This window comes from Primulina tabacum, chromosome 8, assembly GCF_025594145.1.
Source record: "Primulina tabacum isolate GXHZ01 chromosome 8, ASM2559414v2, whole genome shotgun sequence".
Taxonomy (NCBI): Eukaryota; Viridiplantae; Streptophyta; class Magnoliopsida; order Lamiales; family Gesneriaceae; genus Primulina; species Primulina tabacum.
In genome coordinates, this window is record NC_134557.1 from 37969830 (window position 1) to 37985586 (window position 15757).

The following is a 15757-nucleotide window of genomic DNA, read 5'->3' on the forward strand; positions in this document are numbered from 1 at the left end:
TTCCGTACAACGCTTCAAATGAAGCCATCTCAATACTCGTCTGATAGCTATTGTTGTACGAAAACTCGCCGAATGGCAATGCATCCTGACAATTAGTGCTAAAGTCAAGCACTACCGCTCTCAGCATATCCTCCAATGTCTGAATCGTCCGTTCTGACTGTCCGTCAGTCTGGGGGTGAAATGCGGTACTCAGATGTAACTTCGTACCGAGAGCCTGCTGCAAACTCTGCCAGAAGTGCGAAGTAAACCGAGGATCACGGTCTGAAACAATCGACTTCGGCACTCCGTGCAATCTAACCACTTCTCGGACATAAATATCGGCCATCTGGTCATATCTGTATGTCATTTTGTATGGAATAAAACATGCAGATTTGGTCAATCGATCAATCACGACCCAAATCGCATCACAACCTCTGGAGGAACGTGGTAACTGTGTCACAAAATCCATGGAAATGTGATCCCATTTCCATTCAGGAATGGACAAACTCTGTAATAATCCTCCTGGTTTCTTCCTCTCAGCTTTCACCTATTGGCCATTCAGACACTTGGCCTACAAATTCAGTAACATCAAATTTCATCTGTTTCCACCAATACTGTGTCTTCAAATCATTATACATTTTCCTGCCACCAGGATGAATGCTAAAACGACTGTTGTGCGCTTCTGTCAGTATTCGATGTCTCAATTCTGAAACATTTGGCACAACAATACGATTATTCACATATAAAGTACCATCATGATTCTGATACTCTGACTGATGTCCAGCTCTGACCATAGCAATCGAATTCTGTATGTTCTGATCAACTTTCTGTGCCTCTTTGATTTTCAATATCAATTCTGGTTCAGCTCGAATTAGCACATAATCTCAGAGGCTGACAATCTGTTTCAAAGGCTAATCTAGACAAACAACAATCTTCTATCAAATTGGAAACACCAATCGTCGACAAGGATAAAGAACATACCTTTCGACTCAGTGCATCTGCTGCTGCATTAGATTTCCCCGGATAATACTTGATTTCACAATCAAAATCTTTCAGTAAATCCAGCCATCTTCGCTGCCTCATATTCAATTCAGACTGTGAAAACAGATATTTCAAGCTTTTGTGATCAGATATATCTCAAATTTCTCGCCGTACAGATAATGTCGTCATATCTTCAATGCAAAGACAATGGCTGCCAATTCGAGATTATGAATTGGGTAACGAGTTTCATGTGGTTTCAGCTGTCTCGAGGCATAAGCAATAACATGCCCTCGCTGCATCAGTATACAACCCAATCCTCGATGAGATGCATCACAATAAACCAAAAAATCACCTGTACCTGATGGAATCGTCAAAATCGGTGCACTGGTCAGTCTTTTCTTTAATTCAAGAAAACTGGTCTCACATTCCTCAGACCAAACAAATGGAGCATTCTTCTGAGTCAACTGTGTAATCGGTTTGGCAATACTGGAAAAATCTTTGATAAATCGACGATAATATCCTGTCAAACCCATAAAACTGCGAATCTCGGCACTGATGTCGGTCTCGGCCAAGAAATCACTGCCTCAACCTTACTGGGATCAACTGATATACCGTCTCCGGATATAATATGCCCCAGAAATACTACCTGTCTCAACCAAAACTCACATTTCGAGAGTTTAACATACAATTTCTCAGCCCTCAAAATTTTCAACACAATTCTCAGATGATTAACATGCTCAATCATATTCTTTGAATAAATCAAGATATCATCAATGAATATGATAAAAAAATCATCCAGATATCTCTGAAATATGTGGTTCATCAATCCCATAAATATCGCCGGTGCATTCGTCAAACCAAATGGCATGACAATAAATTCATAGTGTCCATACCTGGTTCTAAATGCAGTATTCGAGATATCAGAATCCCTGACTCTCAGCTAATGGTATCCAGATCTCAGATCGATCTTGGAATATACGGATGAACCCTGCAACTGATCAAACAAATCATCAATGCGAGGCAAGGGATATTTATTCTTTACTGTTGCTTTGTTCAGTTGCCGGTAATCGATATAGAGTCTCATTGAACCGTCTTTCTTTCGAACAAACAGTACTGGAGCATCCCAAGGAGACACACTCGGTCTGATATACCCCTTGGCCAGTAAATCCTCCAACTGTTCTTTCAATTCTTTCAACTCAATCGGTGCCATTCTGTATGGAGCCCTCGAAATCGAAACTGTACCTGGCATCAACTCAATGCTGAAGTTTATCTCTCGAATTGGAGGCAAACCATGAATCTCATCTGGAAAGACATCAGCAAACTCACACACCACTGGCAAATCCGCCAATGATGGACTCGATTTCAGTAAATCAACTGAATAGACAAGGAATCCTTCCGCTCCTTTCTGTAACAATCGAGTCATAGACAATACGGATATCAAAGGAATTCTAGATCGAGAACCCTTACCGTAGAATTTTCACTCATCAGCCATCTCAGGTCTGAATCTTACAATCTTGTGGAAACAATCGACTGTAGCCCTGTACTTGGTCAACATATCGATACCGATAATACAGTCAAAATCTGACAACCCAAGCACAACACAATCTAACTCAATTTCATGCCCATCATACTGCAGTATACACGATCTAACAGACTTCACTGATATCAAACCCGTCTCCAAGTGGAGAAGAGACAGACACTACCGCAGACAAGGACTCAATAGGCAAAGAATGCATCAAAGCAAATCGCTCAGATATAAATATATGTGATGCACCAGTATCTATCAATACATATGCAGGATAACCAGAAATAAAACAGTTACCTGCAACAACATCGTCAGGTGCCTCCTGTGCTTGCTCCTCAGTCAAAGCGAACACTCTGGCCTGCTGTCTCGGAGGCTGGCTCACTGTCTGGCTTCCTCCTGGCCTCCGCTGTGACTGAGTAGACGGTGCTGGCTGGAAAGAATGAACAGCGGCTGATCGTCGGTCAGTCTGTGCCGCTGATCCAGATGATTCGGCACCCTGTGTTCTCTGAGAGTCTCTCTGTGGGCACACTCTGGCAAAATGTCCCCGTTGCCTACAAATACGGCAACTGCCGAAAACTCCTCGGCACTGCTCAGTGGAATCCTTCCCTCCACAGGTGCTGCAATAGGGTCCTGTATAACTCTGGCTCTGTCGAGGACTCCCAGAGCTAGAAGAACTACTTCCTGACTTCTTGAATTGCTTCCTCTAGCTTTCAAGAAATCCTTCTTTCCGCCACTACTGCTGCCACTTTCAAACCGAGGAGGTGGTTGCTGTGGTCTCGGTGCTTGTAGCACAAACGAAGCTCCTCTCTGTCTTATCAGACCGGCTTCGGCTCCCTTGGCTCGGTTCAGGGCATCAGGTAAAATTATTCGGTCGCCCTGTGTTCACCAATGTAAAAATCTCGGGATTCAAACCATTGATAAACTTATCCGCAATAGCTTCTTCATTCTCGGCTACATGTGGAGCAAATCACAACAGAGTAGAAAATTTAGTCACATATTCCTCAATGTTTAGCTGGTCCTGTCTCAAGTTTGCAAACTCCGCTCCCTTATCCTTCTTGTACGACACTGGAAAGAATCTCTGGTAGAATTCAATTCTAAAGACATTCCAGGTGATAGTCATACCTCGATGTTCCAAGGCCCGCTTTGTGGTAATCCACCAGTTCTGTGCCACATCATGCAACTGGTGCCCTATCAGTTTCACTCTCCTCTCATCAGTATAGTCCAAGGACTCAAACAGCATCTCGATATCATCTAGCCAACTCTCACAATCCACTGAATTCTCATTACCCTTCAAAGTTGGTAGATCGAACGACTGAAACCTTTTCAATAATGTCTCCATAGAAGTGGCTGTAACGTCCATTGGAGGATTTGAAGTACTACCCTGTTCTGGTATTCTTCTCGGAGGCATATCTGATAATCAAAAGGGTTAGCAACCAAATACACAAATATGTTTCAGTCCTCCTCCGATCATCTAACTGCTGATCCAGAATCGGTGCTGACTCATTCTCAATAACACATGTTTTCAAATCAAGTCAGATAAACAGATAAACATGCATTATAAAGCAGTAAATCATGCTAGCAATCAAAAGCAGGAAAGAACACACATTTTACCCCGCTCCCTAGCTCCTATCTCAATCTAAAGGATCTATCGCTCTGATACCACCTGTTGTGGGGACCCGGGCGCTAATCATGTTCTTAATCATCATTAGTACAATTTAATCAATTATAATAAACATGGTCTAATTTTTTTTTAAATTGCGAAACGTAATGGAATACATGCAAATATACATATCAGTATATTAAATATACAAGTCTGGTACTATATACAATCATTCGAGCTAAGGTTTAATAACTACATATCAAGTATTCCAAACCCTATCTCAGATCAAAGTCCGTAGTCTCCACTCTAATCACGATCTCTCTTCATCTCCTCGACCCTGAATCTGTCCCACCTGTTGTCATGCACACATACAAACACGACAACAGCCGGATAACTCCGGGTGAAAAATAAATCCCAGTATAAATCAACGAAACATGCAGTTATATCAACAATATAAAAGCATGTAAAACATGTAACAAATATCAGTAACATATAACAAAATCAGAGACATAATCAATACAAAATCGCCAATCAGACTCGTGACTCCACGTTTCAGACTAGACTCAATTCTAGTCTAGGGATCCCGGTTTCCAGACGTTGGCATTCCATATCGATCACCAGTAATAGAAGAAACTCCAATTTTATCCACATCGATATGGTATCGATCACCAGTAATAGAAGAAACTCCAATTCTATCCACATCGATATAACCAAACATCCGATATCTTGACCAAATCGTCACAGACTTTGGCGTTTTCACCAATTTTCTATCTTGTGACATCGTGCAATGTGCCCGTGGCGATCCCACCACTATCAGGCACTTCTGTCACAAGATCACTCGACTAATACCTGCTTTCTATACATTCATAGAACAAGCATATCCAGTCAAATCAATGAACATAATAATAAGAAGTATGTGATTTAGGGAAACTCAAGTATATCATACTATACTCGAGTAGATCTCCCGGTACCACATTGATTTATACCTTTCGTTTGTAGTCTTGGTTTGAAGCAATATCAGTTCTGAACTCAAGACTGTCTCTGTAAATCTGAAACGACATATCGAGAATCATAATATCAATGTTCTATTCTCAATTCAACACTGAATCTGATTAATCTGGATTTAAGTCAAATCAACAGCATAACGGCACAATCTCAGTATCCCCGTCAATACCAGATCAACAGACATCAATTACAAATCATAACTCATATCCGATACAACCTGTAATTCATTCATAATCCAAATCTGTCCGATTTCAAATCAATATAATCAGAAAATCATAACAATTTCATAATCAGTCTGTTTCTTCAATCTGACTTCGATTCTACGATGTCTAACATGTCAAGAACATCATATATGAATCATATTTGATTCTGACAATGTCATAATTTCAAGACATATCAAAACATAACCAAACTTACGTCCAGTGGTAGCCTGCGTTGATAGGAACACAGTACTGAAGTCGGATTCTAATTCGGACGGACGGATTTCTCGTAAATCGAATTCTAAAATCAAAATCGTAAAGTTGGCCTCGTTTTTCCCTTTTCCTTTTGTTTCCTTCGAAGACTGAATTCCATAATATATATATATATCAATTCGCATGTCAAGGAAACGTGGCAAATCTTCAATCTGCATGTCTCGCGCATATGCGCGACATCCACTGGCGCATATGCGCGAGACCTACTGGTCTCGGCCCTTGGCAGCTCGCGCATATGCGCGTCCATCTTCCGCGCATATGCGCGAGGCTCTCTGGACAACAACTTGGTCTCTCGCACAGCTCGCGCATATGCGCGCCCTCACGTCGCGCATATGCGCGAGGTCTTCTGCCCGTTTAGCGCATGAGCGCGCATCACGTCGCGCATGTGCGCGAAATGCACTGTCCTCGCGCATATGCGCGAGGTCTTCTGCCCGTTTAGCGCATGAGCGCGCATCACGTCGCGCATGTGCGCGAAATGCACTGTCCTCGCACATACATTATCACACGTTACCTCAAATCGTGTCTCGGTTGGCCCTTTCATAATCACATTAAATTATAAATCAATAATCGTTAATTAACAACGATTAATTTTCGGGCATTACAAGCAGCTTGACGCATTAAAACTTTCTAATAGGTCACTCATCTCAGTTCTACTCCAAACATACGCGCTGAACCCAACGCATATATTCAAATTTCTTGAAAGAAAAATACTAAGAACATTATTATTTCATGGTATCTAACATGTTACAAATTTTCCATAAAAAATTAATTTTTTTATTAAATTTTTCTTTAAAAAAAATTACAAAAAAATTCTGATCATGAAAAAAGAATTTAAATATATGCAATTTTATTTTAATATTTTTTGTATAATTACATAAAATAAAAAAATAAAAAAAATCTTTAACTACTAAATTTTGGAGAATTATACGACGACACAGTAGATATTTTTTTTTTAAAAAAATAAATGAATATATATAATCATACACAAATCATAGGAAATAAATCGAAAATTAATTAAATTTTAGGCACGTGAAAAACAGTATTTTTGTTTATTCAATATTTTTTAAGAAAAAAAAATCAAGGAAATTGTTATCGATACTTTATTCTTTATTGGTTATATATATTTACCTTTTATAGTGGAAAGTTGACAATATCGTCCTCAATTATGAATTGTCAATATAAATTTGAATGAGACATGAACTGATTATTTTTTTTAATCAAACATTTAACTCAAATTTTATAAATGATCATAGTTTTAAATCTTTTTTTTAAAGAAAAGTTCTAAACCATTGTATTGTCCACATGTATGAATTTATCATTCATGTATTATAGTTCTTTCATAATATAATCATTCAAACCAAACATGTATGCATACAAAACATTATGTAATAAATTGAATTTTCTTAATCTATTTAGTTTAAAGGGTTTTTATTTTTAATTTGGAAATACGAAATATTTGGATTTGTCACACTTATCCATAAGAAAATAGCAATATTTTTCGTCACCTAGAACACCAACTCATCTCTAGCAATATGATTACGGGATGAAGGCAAAAAGGACAACTGATAGTAGGCAAACTTATAAAAAGGTCGTCGAACAAAAGCAAAACTTATCAAAGGTCAACTCTGCCTCGGTAGATCTGTTAGTTTAATCAATGGACATTCTCTGAACATCTGATATTTTTTCTTGAAGAACAGAGATTAACTTATGATAGGATAATATCTTGTGTAATAGCTTTTTAGTCCGTTAAATATCAGAGTTCATGTGCACTATCCGAATTGTACCATCTATCAGAAAGGATAATGACATGACACGACGACATTTATATTTGTAACGGATTTTCAGATTCAAAACGATGATCATTGCAGACGATGTCCATAAAAAAATCAGTCAAGCATGCTTAAGAACTCTCTCTATATCGCTTCAACATATCTATATGTCTATGAAAAGTTCTTCGAGTTCAAAGCAATTTTCGAGAGTCCAACTTATCATAACAAGCACATATTGATAGTTTGTAATTTGATAATTAAGGATCAATTTATGATTAGGATTTGTTTTAAGAAATATATAGTAAATGAGAGTAATACGTCGTACTACTCATTTTGTTAAGTTTGTGTGAGATACTAAAAGTTTCAATTAGGTTATGTGAGAAGTCCTATTGAAGTGGACAATTTCAAAGTGTTGTGATTGTCAAAGATTTTACTGAAATCCTTCTGCAAAGAAGAAGGAGTAACGTATGAGTATTGAAGCCCCCGAATATCTAGAAACAAACTTGTGTAATTTATTTATCAGTTACTCTGTATTAGCTTCATACTTGATAGTCCAACTGTTCATACACTTAACTCATTTTATGTTCAACCCCTATTAGTAAGCCCCCATCCACGTAGTGTCCAAATACTGACTTATTGATATCCAACCAACAAGAATTACATTTTAGTATTCCTAACCCAACCGAAATATTTTGAGAATTTACTGAAATTATTTATTCACCCCATCTAAACAATTTGCGATGCTAATAGAAATTAAAGTCTTGAAAAAAAATTAAACAATCACTCTTTACTGATAAAAATCGATGTCATAGTTGTTAAGGTTAAATGTAGCGCTTAATGTCTTTTCATTTTACCAAAATTTATAATTGAAGATAACGGTACAACTCAATCTTTTAAATCGCATAACAACTCAATCATCATATTTCGGTTGTGTTCTCCCAATATGGGAAATTATTGAATCACAACAAGCTCACTCTTAATAATTTCACTCCTTACAATAAATGAGAATCGAACTCGTGACATTTACTATAATAGCAATTGTATGGCGCTATATCAAAAACTATGACTTATAATAACTGTGCAACTCAAAATATTTTAAATCATCACCATGTTTTTATTGCTCTCACCGAAAGAGTAATTATTGTACTCAACATTAAACACTATTGGTTGAGAATAATAATCGGATAAATAACGTTCTTGATATCACTAATAATAGTGTCTAAACTACAATTAATAGAAAGCTTTGCAGCTCATTTATCTATTACTCTTTATTAAGAATCTTCATGACATAGTCAAAATGGTGTCATTGTTTGATTTTTTTTTGTATTTTTTATTTTTATTTATTATTTCAATTTACATTTTAATATCTCCGGATTTTTTTATTATTGAAAATAACAATTTAGTCTCTCGTTTCAATATGAGTCTTCGTTATTTTCTACCATTGTAATATTATCTCAATTTTAATATAAATCAAATTAATTATAAAAAATAATATACAAACACGCAATCAATACAGTGCGTGCGTCGATGTAATATTATTTTTTTTAAAATGTAATGGAATTAAACAAACAAAAAAAAGAATACAGTACTCCGCTAAAATCAATTGAATTCCACAATGAAATTAAAAAATTGTATACTGATTGATTAACACATATATATTAGTTCTGAATTGCAATCATTCTGCCTCATCGAGACTCGAGAGTCTCACATTCAACAGTTTTAGAGAAATTTAAAATTTTATATACCTTTTTTGCAATTTTTTGATTTACGAAATAATTGCTAGGGAAAATATGAAGTCAAATCAGGCTGACGATCTCATAATTGAAATGCCATTAATGACAAATAAACTTTGTTATAAGTTCAAACACCCTTACTGAAATGTCTAATCAGTTTATTCGATGCATTGAACAAAACATACTGAATGGCTATTTAATGAGTAATAAATATTAAACGTTTTTTTTAATGGTGAGCAGACATGAATTTAATTTATATTATAATTTATATTATAAACTTTTTTATAAACGCATCAAACATACAAATTGTCACTTTTATTTTTACGTACAATCACACATTGTGCATATATAATATTCAACATTTATTAATTATATATATGTTTGATCAATGCTACAATCACACATTTTGCATATATACTATTCAACATTCATTCACACATGTTGCACATTCATCGTACAAATATACTGTGAGTATCGACGAGACGACCCTCACATATTGAATGTAATATATATACACACACATTAGGTGGAAAATTTTGATAAATTGAAGTATAAATAAATACAATGGTTGTATACTATTTTAAAAAGATTTTAAATTAATATTTTTTGGGGTCAAATGTAAAAAAGAATTCAAAGAAAATTTGTAAAAAGTTAAATCAAAGTGGAGATGTAAGAAGGTTTGGAAACTTGTTTCGAGTCAAAGAGAATTAAAGTAAATGCAAGTATTTCTTTTTTATTTTCGGAATAAGAAAATATTACCGTAAAATGAGAACAAACATCGTAAATATTGTTATATTTTCCTCTATTTCAATAAATTGGTGATCTAAATATTTAAATTTTAATTTTTTTACTCGAATCGATATATAAAAATTAAATTACATGTTCGTGCACTTTAAGCTTACTTTAAATCGGAAAGTTATTTCTGAATATGTATGTTGGAATTTGTCACAACATTTGACCGGCCAAACAAACATATGCGGCCTAACCAGTACGGGAAATTAGGCGCTTACTTACCACTGTCAAATTTAAATTAATGAGACTCAAAAAAGCCATGAGAATACTTCATAAAAACTTTCAAAGTCTCGCGTCCATGTGTCCGCAATAATAATAAAAAAAATCAAATTTATTATACGAGTTAAATAATATATATGTATATATATGATTTGATGTTTGTCGATTTATCAAACGATGTAGTTGATGATAATTGTACAATTCAAATAATGTCTAATCGTCACGTGTTGACCACGAGAAAATTATTTCATTCAATACAATCAATTTAGAAAATGTGTAACCGAAGCAATATTTCTATCTAAGTTTAATTATATATATAAAAATATTAAAATCATAAAAAACTTTTATGCATACTTTTCGAAAACGGCCACGTTTCTTTAATGGAAATTGAGCAAATTTTATGTCAAATGAAAATGGATCAGTCCGAGGGAAGTGCTCGTAATGAGAAGTTTCGCATTGTATGTATTTACAACAATTACGTCGTGATATTTTGATATTATATCGTTAGATTTTATATTTAATATATAATAAGATTTGATAAATACAATTTTTATGTTGAATTTGTATGATGTAAGAATTATTGTACAAATTTAATTGTATCTGTAGTATTTTTCTTTGTACATACACCAGAGCAATGTTCAGTTGGTTTTTTTGCGGATAATTGTTTTTGGTATTAGGTTACATTTTATATAAATCTACGAACAATTATAGTAAAAACTATTTGTGATTATCGTTTAGATAATGTGATTTTTTAAAATTAAATTACATGCAACTATATTTTAAATATATTTCTTATTTGTATAGATAACCTGTGACTTTTAAAATTTTGAAAATTGAACGAAACATAGCAGTTGTTGGTAATTTATAAAATTATTAAAATAAGTTTTTTTAAAATAAAATATGTTTTTGTTATAATATCTATACTACTTTATTAAATTTAAGGCACTTAGAGTAACTAATTTGGTGTCATGGTCTGTTTTATTAATTATATATATTAATAAAATGTTAAAATATTAATGTAAGTTATATGTAGTTCAGTGGATAGAATCATTGTTACTTGGGTTTAGGTTATAGGTTTAATTCTTAATGAGGTCATTTTTTTATTTTTTTATTTTTCAATTTATTTTTTAATTGATATATCAAAATTACAGCGTAGTCCCTCACTATTTCTTATAATTAAATTTTGATCTTCATTTAAATATAAATCAAATAAATTATAAAAAATATTATATAAGCACGCAATGCGTGCGTCGGTGCACTATTTTATATAATGGAAAAAAGACGTGTGGTGGGCTGTGAAAGACGTTTTCCATAGTCTAAAGTCGTGTGTGTCTATATAATGCGCTGCCATCGGCTGGAACACAACACACAAAATTGGCAACATTTCCTGAATACGTAGGAAACATATTTCGTGCAGTTTTCGGATCATCATCACATTAATCCTTTGAGAAAATGGTGATGATCGATCAGTATATTCTCGGAGGCTTTATTGCTTCCTTGTTGGGATTTGTCTTGTTTTACAATTTGCGTAGAGAAATTATAAAGAAAACGAAAGGTACGAAGATTGCACGTAAATTTGGAAGCGTTAGGAGTTCCGCCGCTATTGATGGTTCCAGGCCGGCTGTTGTTGGAGATACCGACATTATCATCGTGGGTGCTGGCGTCGCCGGGGCGGCTTTGGCGTGTACTCTCGCTAAGGTACATAGGATTTCTTCCGGCTAGTATTTTTTCTGCAGTAATTCGGTTATGGAGTATTTTTTTGGTTCTGTTTCAAAAAATAGACTTTTAAAAATTTCGCGCAAATGAATTGATGAAGCCATTGTAGGGTACATATTGTTCTTTAAATAAAACCGTCCCATAAATTTATTTAAGAACGAAAAGAAAGTGACTAGCCACTCCGTAGTATTTTGAAATTTTTTTAAGTTCACAGATCCCTTGTTACGAGTAGATATAGTGAAAATCCCAGATTACATATTGGTATTATTTTTTCAAAAAAAAAAAAAAAGGATTCCAACTAAAAGTTTACTTAAAAAGATAATTGGATGATATTATGGTGCGGCAAATTGCATGGAATGCTGTGTTACGAAAAAGTGATCAAAAAGTGAATCATTTAATTCACAGCTGCCATGTTTCACCAAATTCAAACTTGCCTTCATTCTTTGAAAACTCACTTGGTTGATTTCTTCACAAATAGTTAAGTGGACTCAACGTTTGGCGACTGTCTACTTAGCTCCAAACATTTGTTTGGATATGTTCGAAGTGCTAGGTGAACAAAATTGTCATAGCTATGCCCCCGCGTCCACCGGATGCGGCGAGGAGACGTAACCGGAGTGGAACATGGCGCTTGACGTATGAGTTCCACATAACATTGACAAAAACAAACAAAATTTTACTTAATTTTTTCTAAGAAAGTGAATACTTCATTTTTCCATCTTTAAATATCAGAACAACAATTGTTACTGATTTTATTTTAATGGTCAGGTTGATGTCTAAACACTAGTATTTACCTCTTGTTAATGATGGAACAATGGCCATTTAATTTCTGGATAATACTTTAGTTCAGTTCATTTGGCACGCCTTCATCGGTTATCGATCCAGTGGCACTACGAATGTTTTGCTGATTCTGGTTTGTAATTTCATAGTTGATTCCAAGACAAAGATCCAAAAACAAAAGACAAGTAAATATGAAACTGCCTTTCGTAGCCATTTCCCTAAGTGAAAATGAACTAAAGCAAGTTTGATTGGCCACGTCCCTGTCTCGAATAATTATTTATAGCATATGATAACACTGATGCTTGATGAAAAGCTAAAAGATTTGTATGATTCAATTTTCTGTGTCGAAATTGCAGGAGGGACGTCGAGTTCGTGTGATTGAAAGAGACTTAACCGAGCCAGATCGTATAGTTGGCGAACTTCTACAGCCTGGAGGATATTTGAAGCTGATTGAGTTAGGCCTAGAAGGTGTGGCTGAAATTTAATTTCTTAGCTGCACATGTTAGGTTGCCTGAAGTTAGGTATGTGTTGCAATGATTTAGTTGTGATTTTTATTAACTGAATGTGACTGCAGATTGCGTGGCCGAGATCGACGCTCAACGAGTTTTCGGATATGCGCTTTACAAGGATGGTAAAAGCGCCAAGTTATCTTATCCCCTGGAGAAATTTCACTCGGATGTCTCGGGTAGAAGCTTTCACAATGGTCGATTTATACAGAGGATGAGAGAAAAGGCCGCGACTCTTTCGAAGTATAGTTTCTGAACTTGAAAACAGTTCTTCCTCTCAAGTATTCTCTGAATATTTATCTAATGTTTGTAATCTTTTCTTCGATCAGTGTAAGACTCGAACAAGGGACAGTGACATGCTTGGTTGAAGAAAAGGGAACTGTTAAAGGAGTACAGTACAAAACTAAGAATGGAGAAGAGACAACTGTGTATGCTCCTCTAACCATAGTTTGTGATGGTTGTTTTTCGAATTTGAGACGCTCCCTTTGTACTCCTAAGGTGAATATGAAGCACAAATATTGAACACTTCAAAGTTTTTGCTGTATTTTTCCGATGTCACTAAATGAATGTTTCTTTTGAACGACGTAGGTGGAGATTCCCTCTTGTTTTGTTGGTTTGATCTTGGAAAATTGTGAGCTCCCATATGCAAACCACGGACATGTCGTTCTCGGAGATCCTTCGCCTATCTTATTTTACCCAATCAGCAGTACTGAAACTCGTTGTCTCGTTGATGTCCCTGGACAAAAGGTTCCTTCCATTGCCAATGGTGAAATGGCCAATTATTTGAGGACTGTGGTGGCTCCTCAGGTACCAGAGATCTCTTTTACACAAAATGAACTCCCCTTCCATCTGCTTTCCTTTTATAGCATGAATTGCTTGTGTGAGACTGACTCGATGGCATGTTTGATCAGATTCCTCCTCAGCTGTACGATGCATTTATGGCAGCGATCGAGAAAGGAAATGTAAGAACCATGACAAACAGAAGCATGCCAGCAAATCCTCATCCCACACCTGGTGCCATTCTAATGGGAGACGCATTCAACATGCGCCACCCTTTAACCGGTGGAGGAATGACCGTTGCTCTATCTGACATCGTCGTTCTTCGTGATCTTCTTAGGCCGATGCAGAATTTAAATGATGCATCTACCCTGAGCAAGTATCTTGAATCCTTCTACACCCTAAGAAAGGTAACATAGAGCATTCAACTTAATCACCACCTCAAAAACTGAAAATTTAGTAAAGATCAGTACCATTATTAATCGAGACTGATTCAAGAATCTTGATGTTCATTTCTCCAGCCGGTGGCATCGACCATCAATACATTAGCCGGGGCCCTTTACCAAGTCTTTTGCGCATCCTCTGATCAAGCAAGGGCGGAAATGCGCCAAGCCTGTTTCGACTACTTGAGCCTTGGTGGGATCTTCTCCACCGGCCCCATCTCTTTGCTCTCTGGTCTGAATCCACGCCCTTTAAGCCTCGTCCTACATTTCTTCGCCGTGGCTGTCTATGGGGTCGGCCGGTTATTGCTCCCGTACCCTTCTCCAAGAAGGCTTTGGTTGGGAGCTAGATTGCTTTCAGTGAGTTCATTTCTCATTTCAAAAATCAGCCATTAAAACCTGTAACTTTGTCACATTATTCCATATGTGCTAACATCTTGTTTTCTATGTCACAGGGTGCATCTGGTATTATTTTCCCAATCATAAAGGCTGAGGGAGTGAGGCAAATGTTCTTCCCTGCTACTGTTCCAGCATACTACAGAGCTCCACCTGTTAATTAAATCATAAACCAAAGTTTTTTATTCATTATTTTTTATATTGTATGGTTTATTTTTAATTACTTCTTCGTTTTTTAAAATATCTTTTGTTTTGGTCTTACCCCTGAAACAAGTGAGGTCTGGCCAAGATAAGGAGGAAACTGTGAACATCTGCTACAAGTATTTTACCGCAAAGTTCTTGGTCTTGGAAGTGAAATGTGTATGTTGAACATTTGTATCATATGATTTTTTAGCAAAATAAAACGATTACTTTCTTTTGGTATTTTCTTGAATAGTGTGTGATTTATGTGGCTTCTCTGTTCCAAGTATAAAGTCAAAAGCCAACTATGGGCGGGAGCCATCCTATGAAAAAATAGTTGGAAAATGTGGACTTTAAATGGAAATTATGGTTTTAAATTTGAACCGATTGTGATTATTAAAATATTGTGTAGTACCTGAAATATTGTTTAATAAATAATATTATGTATGATTTGACTAATTAAATTTGAGATAAAATAATAAATAATAGTTTTTTATTTTTAATAATTAATGAATATAAATAAAATTGAGATGTGAAAGATGACATTGTAATTTTAAATTAAATTATCTGACTGATATAAGATAAATAATTAATCTTTTGAGTGACATCAAAATAATTCAGGACATAAATTAATAACTAAACAAGTTATGGTATTAAATTATTTTAAATAATGCATCCAACCAAACACAGCCGTTCAAGATAAGTGAAAATATTCAGAACCCCAAATTAGTGAAAGTGCATTCAATTTAGAGTTTTGATGACTTTTAATGACTTTTTAAAATGATAGACTTTTATGGATTTGATAGATTTTTATTAACTTTTACAGAATCTAATAGATTTATAAACAGATTTATGTGGATTCATGTAGATTTTTTTGCAAGATTTTTAT

At 35.3% G+C, this 15757-nt stretch overlaps 1 protein-coding gene across 1 annotated transcript; it reads left to right on the plus strand.

Moving 5' to 3' along the window:
- Positions 1 to 11432: 11432 nt before the first annotated feature.
- LOC142554061 (squalene monooxygenase SE1-like) lies at positions 11433 to 15111 on the plus strand. Its single transcript, XM_075664679.1, has 8 exons — positions 11433 to 11774; positions 12926 to 13037; positions 13144 to 13318; positions 13405 to 13573; positions 13664 to 13882; positions 13987 to 14262; positions 14374 to 14652; positions 14748 to 15111. Exons 1-8 carry the CDS (start codon positions 11529 to 11531, stop codon positions 14850 to 14852), a joined length of 1581 nt encoding a protein of 526 aa, XP_075520794.1. The 5' UTR covers positions 11433 to 11528; the 3' UTR covers positions 14853 to 15111.
- The last annotated feature ends 646 nt before the right edge of the window (positions 15112 to 15757 follow it).

Coding starts and splice junctions, on each gene's coding strand:
- LOC142554061 (XM_075664679.1), top strand. CDS start 11,529: ATGGTGATGATCGATCAGTATATTCTCGGAGGCTTTATTGCTTCCTTG. Junction 13,883..13,986: donor GGACTGTGGTGGCTCCTCAG/GTACCAGAGATC, acceptor ATGTTTGATCAG/ATTCCTCCTCAGCTGTACGA. Junction 14,263..14,373: donor CCTTCTACACCCTAAGAAAG/GTAACATAGAGC, acceptor TCATTTCTCCAG/CCGGTGGCATCGACCATCAA.